This window comes from Oxyura jamaicensis, chromosome 25 (genome assembly GCF_011077185.1).
Source record: "Oxyura jamaicensis isolate SHBP4307 breed ruddy duck chromosome 25, BPBGC_Ojam_1.0, whole genome shotgun sequence".
Lineage (NCBI taxonomy): Eukaryota > Metazoa > Chordata > Aves > Anseriformes > Anatidae > Oxyura > Oxyura jamaicensis.
Genome location: NC_048917.1, coordinates 296,544 through 305,992, shown reverse-complemented (window position 1 = coordinate 305,992; position 9,449 = coordinate 296,544). Strand labels below are relative to the sequence as shown.

The 9,449-nt window shown below is 70.7% G+C and overlaps 3 protein-coding genes across 4 annotated transcripts in view; 1 reads left to right on the top strand and 2 right to left on the bottom strand.

Moving 5' to 3' along the window:
* The window catches only part of SCNM1 (sodium channel modifier 1), a 7,557-nt gene extending 5,905 nt beyond the window's left edge, over positions 1-1,652 (top strand). The window contains exons 2-7 of the mRNA XM_035346683.1: positions 312-456; positions 545-642; positions 714-808; positions 915-1,048; positions 1,141-1,276; positions 1,346-1,652. Coding sequence (XP_035202574.1) covers positions 312-456; positions 545-642; positions 714-808; positions 915-1,048; positions 1,141-1,276; positions 1,346-1,445 — 708 coding nt within the window. The 3' untranslated portion in view covers positions 1,446-1,652. The remainder of the gene's footprint in view (positions 1-311; positions 457-544; positions 643-713; positions 809-914; positions 1,049-1,140; positions 1,277-1,345) is intronic.
* Positions 1-9,083, bottom strand: part of VPS72 (vacuolar protein sorting 72 homolog) — a 16,494-nt gene extending 7,411 nt beyond the window's left edge. The window contains exons 1-6 of one of the 2 annotated variants that reach the window (XM_035346413.1): positions 8,932-9,083; positions 8,574-8,726; positions 8,178-8,289; positions 7,892-8,071; positions 7,661-7,802; positions 6,860-7,392 (exon numbers count right to left, since the gene is read on the bottom strand). In XM_035346413.1, coding sequence (XP_035202304.1) covers positions 7,002-7,392; positions 7,661-7,802; positions 7,892-8,071; positions 8,178-8,289; positions 8,574-8,726; positions 8,932-9,048 — 1,095 coding nt within the window. In that variant the 5' untranslated portion in view covers positions 9,049-9,083 and the 3' untranslated portion in view covers positions 6,860-7,001. Of the gene's footprint in view, positions 1-6,859; positions 7,393-7,660; positions 7,803-7,891; positions 8,072-8,177; positions 8,290-8,573; positions 8,727-8,931 lie in introns of those variants that run through there. The other variant, XM_035346414.1, reaches the window with a different exon arrangement.
* TMOD4 (tropomodulin 4) lies at positions 2,513-6,312 on the bottom strand. Its single transcript, XM_035346415.1, has 10 exons — positions 6,167-6,312; positions 5,428-5,571; positions 5,180-5,336; positions 4,672-4,794; positions 4,291-4,380; positions 3,958-4,088; positions 3,315-3,422; positions 2,970-3,113; positions 2,736-2,880; positions 2,513-2,645 (listed from the first exon to the last, which is right to left on the bottom strand). The coding sequence occupies exons 2-10, from the start codon at positions 5,548-5,550 to the stop codon at positions 2,623-2,625; spliced, it is 1,044 nt and encodes a 347-aa protein (XP_035202306.1). The 5' UTR covers positions 5,551-5,571; positions 6,167-6,312; the 3' UTR covers positions 2,513-2,622.
* Positions 9,084-9,449: the final 366 nt, after the last annotated feature.

The window sequence follows — 9,449 nt, the reverse complement described above, 5'->3', positions numbered from 1 at the left end:
GGGGGGGGGGGGGTCCAGGCTCACCTCCCGCTCCGCAGCAGCAGGGCCTCGTCCTCGGGGATGTAGTTGGCCAGCAGGTCCGCCACGCGCCGCTTCTGCGAGGGAGCGAGAGGCCACGCGAGTGCCTATCCCCCGGCCCCCCAGCGCAAACCTCGGGCCCCCGGACCGCTCCTGCTGCCCCCCCCCCCGGGGGGACGTGGCAGGGAGCATCCCTCCAACACCCCCGGGCCTGCTGCCCCCTGCGAGGCGGCACCGAGAGGGCAGAGACTGGGAACCGGGAGAGCTGCAGGCAGGGGGTGGGGAGAGCTTAGGGCACGGCGGGAGTGGGGGGCTGCGGGGTGCTGACGGCCCCTCCTCCCCGGTACAGGTACGCCTGCACGGTGTGTGCCCACCGCCCCGTCTTTGACACCTTGGAGGTGCTGGCAGTGCACCGGGCTGGCAGGAAGCACCTGGACAGTGAGTGCAGGGCTGCGGGGGGCTGCTGCTGGGCGGGGGTGGGGGCACACCGTGAACGCCCACCTGCCTCCCCTTCTCTTTCTTCCAGGCCTGCAGCGCTGCTACGGCAGCGAGCGCTGGCGGGAGGACACCGTGCGGGAGCAGCGGCACGAGGAGCTGGTGGGGGTGGAGGTGGCGGGCGCGCAGGTGGGTGTGCTGCCTTCTCCCCTTCCCTGGCACCCAGCCGGGCCTCCCTGAGCTCTGCGCCCTCCCCGCAGGGCTCCCCAGCTCCTTTGCTGGCCCGGACGAGGAGGATTGCCCAGAGCGCCCTGCTGAAGGCTGCTCCCTACAGCAGCTGCTGCCGGAGGACGGGGTGAGGCCTGCGGCTTCGCTGCTGGGCTGTAGGGAAAGCTGCTGGGCTGCTCCCAGCTGCCCACCTGGGGTGGTCGTGCCCTAGGCCTGACGCCGTCCCCTTGCAGGGCAGCTGGAAGCGCCGCACGAGGGGCGAGGACCCAGCCGGGGCCGAGCACTGCCCAGGCTCCCTCTCAGGACAGGGACGCCGTGGAGGCCACCCCTGCAGCCCTGCTGCCCGGGCACCGCAGCAGGCAGGCAGGTGAGGGCAAGGACAGGACGGGACAGCGCGCCTGGGCGCTTTCTGTCCTTTCCCTGGTTGTCACCGTCCTGCGGCCCTCTCTGCTCTCCCAGGCGCGCTGAAGGCAGCTTCCACCCACCCCTCGCGAGGCAGAAAAGGGAAGGCAGCATCGTCGTCACCTCCGAGTCAGCCTGAGGCCCTCAGCCCTGCGAGGCGCCAGGCGCTGGAGCGATACCTGCAGCTGCGGAGGTGAGTTGGGCCCTGCGGATGCGGGAGCCCCCCGGGGAGCCACCTCTCACGCCGTCCGTCCATCCCCAGCGCCGGCTGGATCCAGGATCGCTCTGGCAAGTGGGTGAAGGACGAGAACGCTGAATTTGACTCCGATGAGGATGAGCCGCCTGCGCTGCTGCCAGCCTGAGGTCCCTGACCCCCAAGGCTGCCCCCGACCCCTCTGCGTGCCACGAGAACGGAGGCAGCTGGAGACAACGGAGGTGTTCCAACCACCGGGGCAGGTCCCGGAAAACATGGTGTGGCCCTGGGGGTCCCCTCGTTCTCTGTTCCCAGGGTGCACTTTTTTGGGTGTCCCCATCCTGGCCAGAGCACTGTGATCTCAGCTTGGATTTTGGCCTGTTGCTGCCCGTCCCTTCCTGTCCCCGGCCCAAGTCACGCTCGCTTTCCTGCCCAGGCGCAGGTGCCTGTGGGTCGTGGCCTTTTGGGGTGGCGGCGCTGGGCTTCCCTCTCCTCGTGGCCCCGCAGCTGTCCTGGCGCTTGGCAAAGCACCCGGCCACGCCACCTCCACCCTCGCCTCTGTTTCCCCACCTTCCTTCCCCTGTGGGGCCCACGGGAGCTCCCACCTCAGCGCCCCCCCCTGTGCCCCGCCAGCTCCTGGCACCCCAAGCTGCCGTCAGCGCCCTGGGGAGAGCTCCCAAGGGGAGCAGCCCCCGACGGGTCGCTTGGGCCCCGGGGCCGGATCCTGTCCCTGGGGAGGGCTCCTTGGCAGCACTGCCTGGGGTGATGTTACACCTGGGCACCGGGATTTACCCGCTTGCTCAGCTCAGGCCTTTAAATAGCCTTCGGGACGGCTGCCAGGGCCCTGGCGAGTGACAGCCCGAGCCGGGTGCGGGTCTGGGGGCTCTCCCCAGAGCCCTGCAGCCCCCACCCGCCCCACGGGCACCCGGTGCTGGCCCCTGTGGGCCCCAGGGACCCAGTTCCGTTCCCCAAGGGCACCCAGCTCCCCGCTGAGGGGTGCCCCGCTCCCCCCCTGGCACAGGGCCTGGCCCCGTAACCCGATCCCCGGGGTATAAATACCCCGACCCTGCAGCCCACGAGGGGATCCAGGCGTCCAGCTCGCCCCGTAACGAGCCCTGGATTAATGGCTTGAGGCTAACGGGGGCCTCTGGGGCTCGAGCCCCAATCCCTCCACACCCCCCCCAGGCACGAATCCTGCCCTCGTCCTTGTGGCGCTGTCCCAAGAGCAGCCTCCGGCCCCGTGTCTCCGTAACCTTTATTTACAGCCGGCCCGGCCCTGGGGAGCCCAGAGCGCGGCTCGGGGGCGAGCTGAGCTCCGGGGGCTGCAGGGCTGTGGTGAGAAGCGATCAGGTTTTCTTCTGCTTGCGACCTGGGGACGGGGGAAGAAGCAAGTCAGGGCCAGGGCTGGGCCCCCCCCCCCCGAACCCGTCGCTCCCCAGGGCGGTGCCGGGGCACTCACGGAGCTCGTTGTTGCGGGTGATGGCGATGGCGGCGCGGGCACGGGGGCCCTGCTGTGTGAAGTGGTACCCGAAGCGCACCACGGAGGGGCACTGCTCCAGCATCGTCGCCATCTCCATCTCCACCGTGTCGCCCAGCCGCTGGCACTGCGGGGCAGGGGCACGCTGGGCCAAACTGGGCACGCTGGGCCAAACTGGGCACGCGCCCCAGGCCACCCGTGGGTGCCCGTCCCCACCTGGTTGTCCACCTTGAGCTCGCTCAGGGTGCTGTTCCGGTGCATGGCCTTGATGATGCTCATCATGCCGGCGCTGGTGATGAAGTTGGACTCGATGTTGAGGCTCTGCAGCGTCTTGTTCTCCGTCAGCATCTCGGCCACGGCCTGCAGGAGTCTGGCGTCACCTTGGGGTGTCACCCAGGGCTGGCTCCCCCAGCCCCCCCGGCACCTTGTGGGTCACCAGCGGGGGAAAGGCCACTGCAACCCCGCCTCGCTGGGGCCGGCTTGGGAGCTGGGGGAAGGGGACCGCTTCTCTTCCCTGTCTGGGGACGTGGGGACACGGAGGGTCACGGGGCTGGAACTCACGGTGGCCACGGGGTCGTTGCTGCGGGTTGCCACCAGGCTGAGCTTCTTGACGTGGGTGTTGGTTTTCATGGCCTCGCAGATGGCCTTGAGCGTGGAGATGGGAATGTCCTGCAGCAAGGGGACGTGGGCGTCACCGAGGAGAGGGGGACGTCCCCGGGAGGATGCGGGGTGTCACCAGGGGGATGCAGGTGGCACTGGGGGGGGCGTGGATGTCTCCAAGCACACAGGGGCATCCCTGAGCACGTGCAGGGTGTCACTGAAGGGTTGTAAATGGCACCAAGAGGATGCAGGGTGTCACTAGGGGGATGTAGATGTTGTCGGGGACGTGGCTGTCCCAGGATGAGGACCTGGGGTGTCCCGGAGCCACTCGGGATGGGGACAAACACCCCAGGGATGCCCCAAGGCAAGGACCACCCCTGCTGGTACCCTCCAGGGACACTCCAGGACAGAGCAGCACCCTGCCCCCCCCCCCCGGGACAGGGCCCAGCCCCGTGGGGCACCCCAGGACAGGGCTGAGCACACCAGAGACACCCCAGGACCAGCGCCCCGAGGGCCTCCTGAGGACACCCCGGGGCACGGATCAGCGTCTTGGGGACACCCCCGGGCCGCTGAGGCCAGCAGCCCCCCGAGCCCGGCCCCTCGCCTTGATGTTGTTGAGGTTGACGTCCTCCAGCGCCCCGTCGTTGGCCTGGATCTGCCGCAGCGTCTCCTCCACGTTGGTGGGGTTCGGGGGCTCGTCTGGCACCGGCTTGTACGTGTCGGGCTTCACCACGCCTGGGCCGCGCGTGCGTGCGGGGGGACACACGTGACGGCCCGTGGGCACAGGCACGGGCACGCGTGCAGGCACCCAGAGCCACGCGTGCGCACGCGGATGGGGGCTCCCGGCCGAAGCCAGGAGCGAGCGCGCCTGCGCCGTGCCCCCGCCAGCCCCGCTGCCCCCAGCCCCGCGGCCCCTGTCCCCGCCGGGCGCGCTCACTGTTGATGCCCTCTGTGTTGGAGATGGTCCCGCTGCAGATCGCGTCGTAGTACTGCTTGTTGCTCATCAGCGTGTACATGCCCAGGATGGCTGCGGGGGCAGCCCTGGGGTCACCGCACGCCACAGGGCCACCCCACGGCCGCCTGCGGACCCCCCCCTCGTCCCCCCGCCCCCCCCCCAGCCAGCCACGGGTGGGCTGGGGGCCAGGCTGAAAGCCGAGCGCAGGGGCACGCTGCTGCTTTTAGCTGGGCCCTGGCGGGGGCCCAGCTTGGGGGGGGGGGGGGCAGGGGACACGGATGTGACACGGGGACGGGGCATGGGCAACGCGCGGCCCCGCACGAGGGGTCGGTGCCGGGGGGCGGCCGCGTGTGCGGGACCCACCTGCGATGTCGCACATCTCGGCCTCGGTGGCGTTGGCCAGCGCCTCCTCCAGCTCTGGCTCCAGCGTGATCTGCTCCTCGCGGGGGATCTCCCGCTTGGGATTCTTGGGCACGAAGGGCTTCCCTGGGCAGGGGGACGCGGGGCTGGACCCTGCACGGCCCGGCACGAGCCGGGGGACAGCAGCCACAGGCTACGGGGCCTTGGTGGCCTGGTGCTGGGGTGGGGACAGGAGGCAGGAGTGCTTGGGGGATGTGCTGCCAGAGGGCAACACGGCGGTACCGGGGCGGTGGTACCGGGGCGGTGGCGGTACCGGGGCGGTGGTACCGGGGTGGTGGCGGTGCTGCGAGGTGGCCACGCTGGGGGTGACATTGCTGGGGGCGGCCATGCCCAGGGCTGGCGAGGGCCCAGCTCGCCCAGGACACCCGAGCCGCTGGCGAGGGCCATCCCGCCGAGCTAAATATACCTGGCGCTGCGGGGCCCCGTCCCCCGCGTCCCCCCAGCCCCGCACCTTTCTTCTCGCCGGTGAAGGGCACCAGGTCCTCGCGCTCGCCAGCCTCCAGCGCCTGTTTCTCCAGGTGCTGCAGCAGCGCCTCGCGATCCAGCGGCCCCGTCGGGCTCTTCTGCGTCTGGTCCCGCTGCCGCAGCCCCGCCGGCAGCAGCACGTTCTGGGGAGGCACCGGGATGGCCGTGGGTGCGGGCGCCCTTCCCGGTGCACCCCCCCCCCCCCCCCGGCCCCACGTTGGGCCACGGGCGCACCTCAGGGTCCATCTCCATCAGTTCTGTGTCGAGCTGCTCCAGCTCCTCGGCCGACAGCTCCCGCAGGATCTTGTCCTCGTCGATGTCCCGGTATTTCTCCAGCTCCTGCCGGTAGGATGTCATGGCTGGGGGCCGAGGGGCAGCCTGGAGGGGGACGCAGGGGCTGAGCGGCTGGCGGGGGGCTGCCGGGCAGGGGGAGCCCCCGCGCCGTGCCGAGCTCCCAGCAGACACACAACAGCCGTGCCGGGAGGGGGCCTGCCTGGCTGGGGGGGCGGCGTTGGGGCACCCCAGGCTGGGGGTCCAGCCCGGACGTCACCACAGAGCTCTTGGGGAAACCGAGTCGCAGCCAAGTGCTGCCCCTCAGCCTTCCCCCCCCCAGCCTTCCCCAGCGGCTGGGGGCAGCCCCCACCCCTCCAACACCCCCCGTATGTACCCGGTGCCCCCCCCAGCCCCCAGGGAGAAGCATGGGCGTGTGCTTGGGACATGGGGCCCGGCCCCCCCTTGAGCCCCCCCAGATGATGGGAATTTACCCCCTGACACGCAGGTCTGAGGCTGGGGGGGGGGCACCCCGGGGGAGGCACCCCGGTACCCCTAGCAGGGGCCTGTGCACGGAGACCCACGGGAGAAAGCCGCCCCCCCCCCCTTGGCGTGGGGATCCACAGAGGCACGCCGGGCCCCCCGAGCTGGTGCCTTTAGGGGGTGACACCCCCCCCAACCCCCGGGACCCCCCCGGCCCTACCTGGCCGCTGGCTGGGGCTGCGGAGCCTGCCTGGGCTGTGCCCCGGTGCTGAGCCAAGGGCTCCGGCCGCGCAGGGCATGAGATCAGCGTTTTATTCTGCGAGCCGGCAGCGGGGAGGGGCGAGATCACATATCGCCGGCGTTATCGAGCCCTGCCAGTGCCCCGCAACAGCTCCACCCCAGCACCAGGGTGGTGCAGGCCCCCCCTGGCCGTCAGAGCCCCCCCGAGCCCAGCTGCGGGCTCCAGGCGCTGCCTCGGGATGCGGGAAGGGGAGGTTTGGAGCTCCTGCAGTGCTCTGGGGACGGGGCCGTGGGGAACAGCCCCTGCCACCGCAGGGAGAGGCTAAACCGTGTGGCTCAGGGCCCCTCGGAGCCACCCCAACGTCCCCTTCTCCCCGCTGGAGACGCTTGATGCCCCTTAACGCCCCTTCATCCCGCGCCGGGCCGGTGGGCTCAGCTCCCCCGAGCTCCTCATTCGGCAGAATCCCCTTCGGGGGGGGGGGGTTGCACTTGTCCTCCGCAGGGACCGGGGGCTCCCCCGGCCCCAGCAGCAGCACTCGGGAGGTACTCCTTGTTTGTTGTAGGGTCTCCCAGAAAACAAGGGGCTGCGTCCGCTGTTTGCTGCAGGGTCTTGCAGAGTTGCAGGCACTGCTCGCGTAGTGGTGGAAATGAACGCCTGCACACGTGGCTTTGCTGCACGCTTGTTACTGGGATTTTTTTTTTTTTATTAAAAAAAAAAAGTATAAAGTCGATAAATAGAGCAACAAACCATCGCCCGTGCGAGCTGGAGCACGGCAAAGAACAATCCAGAGCCGTCCGTGTGCAGCCCCGGGCCCTCAGGTGGCGGGGACGCTCTGCTTGATGATGATCTTCTGGCGGGTGGCGCGGACACCGGGGTCGGGGCCGGGGGGGGCGGCCCCCAGGGCGGCAGTGGCAGCGGCGCTCGGCAGCCCGTGCGCCGTGATGTACTTCTTGTAGGCCTCGCGGATGATTTTGAAAGCGCGGATGTTGGAGTAGGGGATGTCGGTGATGGGGTCGCGGTAGACGGCCGGCTTGTGGGTGACGGGGCAGATCTCCCTCACCGGCAGCCGCGGCGGCTTCGCTTTGGGGAAGAAGCGCTCGAAGGTCTCGTCGTCGGTGAAGGAGATGAAGGTGCGGGAGCACTTCCCGGCAGAGGCTGGAGCCACGGCTGGGGCCGCTTCTGCCTGCTGCAGGTCTTGGTCCAACCTGGAAGGGCCAAAGTCAGCTCTGAGGAGACTCATGGGGCCAGGGAAGCCCCAAGAGCTCCCACGCGAGGCAGCGCTGTCCCGCAGGAGCAGAACGTGGGGATGTGGGGCTCTGAAGCATTGCCCCAGACCCATTTGCCTCCTGTGGTGGCAAATAAAAGCCTAGGGAGGAACCAAGGACGGGAGCTTGGGACAGACGGCTCAGGCCACGTGCGGGGGGGGGGTGAGGGGGAAACCATCAGGACCCCATCGAGGCGACCCCAACCTACCCCTCCACATCCACGTTCTCCTCCTTGCCCAGCTCTGTGATGAGGGGCATGGTGACAGACCAGTACCGGATGACAGGCCCCACGCACTTTCTCTTCTTCTGGACTTGCTTCTTTTTGTCGGCCTCCAGACGCTCGTAGTTCTCTGGGAAAGCAAGGCCGTGCCGTGGGTGAGGCTCAGCACCCCACTCACGCTCGCGACCCCCTCCCCGTGCCTCCTCGTGCCCTGCTCACCCAGGGAGCGGAGGTTGATCTCCTCCGTGATCTTGGCCTCTTCCAGCAGCTCCTCCTGCGTCAGGGGGCGGTCGTAGTTGGGGCCGCCCTTCTTGCGCTTGGACTGCACCTGGCGCTCCTGGATGCGCAGGAAGGTCTGGCGCGTGTGCTCCGTTGTCGACTGCCGCATGTGCTTCCGGCCTGCAACGGGAGGACGGAGCTCACCGCGGGCCCTGACACGGCTCCCTGGAGCTGGGAGCACGTTTCCAGCCCGGGGGGCCGCGTGCCCAAGCCTGCGCTCACTCACTGTCTCCCACTTCATCCTGGAGCTCCAAGGGGGCCGATTTCACCTCTCGGGCCTTTTGGGAGCTGCTGCTGGGGGCATCCGCCTTCTTGGGGCGAAGGCTCTTGAGGGGCTCCTAGAGGGTTCGGCAGGGTGAGGAGGAAGCAGCGCTCCGTCCCCGCTTAGACGAGAATCCCCTTGGGGCTGGCACCGCGGTGCATTTAACCTCCCCACAACCAGCACCACCACTGCCGGCTCCCGGCCGTCCCACCTTTTGGGAGACACCCACATCCCCCCCCAGCGGTCCGGCCGTTGTTGGAGGGGGGGCCCAGCCCCAGCCCCCGCCCTGCCCGTGGCGGTACCGGGGGGGGGGGGGGGGGGGGGGGGGGCCCGGGCCCCGGCCCCCCCCCCCCCCCTCACCCTGTAGGCCTTGGTGATGATGCGGCGGCGCCGCTTGGGCTCGCTCTCGTCCTGGTCGCTGGTCGGCTCCTCGCCCTCGTCGATGTCGAAGTCCGAGTCCACTTCATCGTCGCTGTCCGACTGATCGCCCCGGTACTCGTCGTCGCCCGACTCCTGCACGGACAGAGGGGCCGGGGGGGCTGACGTCGCCCCCCGCCGCCTCTCAGGGGCAGCTCCCCCGACGGCCGCCCCCCACCCCACAGCCCCTTCCCGGGCGGCCGCAGCCCGGTCCCGACCAGCGCCGCCCCCGGGGCCCCAGAGACCCCCCTCGGGGCTCCCCCGAGAGCCTCCCGGGCCGCCCCCCAGTCCCGGCCCGCACCTCGGTGAAGCCGCCGTACGTGGTCTGGTAGAACTCGTCCTCCTCCTCGGCCTCCAGCAGCCCCGACAGGCGGTTACCGGCCGTGCGCCGCGGGGCGCGGCCCTCCGCCAGGCTCATGGCGGGGTCCCCCTCCGCCGCCGCGGTGACGTCATCGCGTCGCGGCGGGGGCGGCGTGACGTCACGCCACGCGCCAGCGGCTTTGTTTCGGGGCGGCTCCCGCCTCTCTCTCTCTCTCTCCCCCTCCCCCCCCGCCCCTCCCAGGTCCCGCCCCGAGCGCATGCGCTCTGAGCGCCCCCGGCAGGCGCGGAGTGGGCGAGTCCAAGCCGGGGGCGGGGGGGGGGGGGGGGGGGGGGGCCCCCCCCGCGGGGGGGGCGGTTCCGCGCGGCTCCCCCCCCCCCCCCCGCCCCCCCCCTCGCACCCGAGGCAGGGTGGTGAGGGCCGGAGCGGCGGGGGCGGGGCCTCGCGTCTGGGGCGGGGCCGGGCGCGAGCCGGCGGCCGGTGCTGGAGGAGGGAGAGAG

Excerpts from the sequence above, each read along its gene's own strand:
- TMOD4 (XM_035346415.1), bottom strand. The coding sequence starts at position 5,550 with ATGACATCCTACCGGCAGGAGCTGGAGAAATACCGGGACATCGACGAG. Across the intron at positions 4,795-5,179 it reads CTTCACCGGCGAGAAGAAAG|GGAAGCCCTTCGTGCCCAAG; the intron begins GTGCGGGGCTGG and ends CCCCCTGCCCAG. Across the intron at positions 4,089-4,290 it reads CAACACAGAGGGCATCAACA|GCGTGGTGAAGCCCGACACG; the intron begins GTGAGCGCGCCC and ends CGCGCGGCCCAG.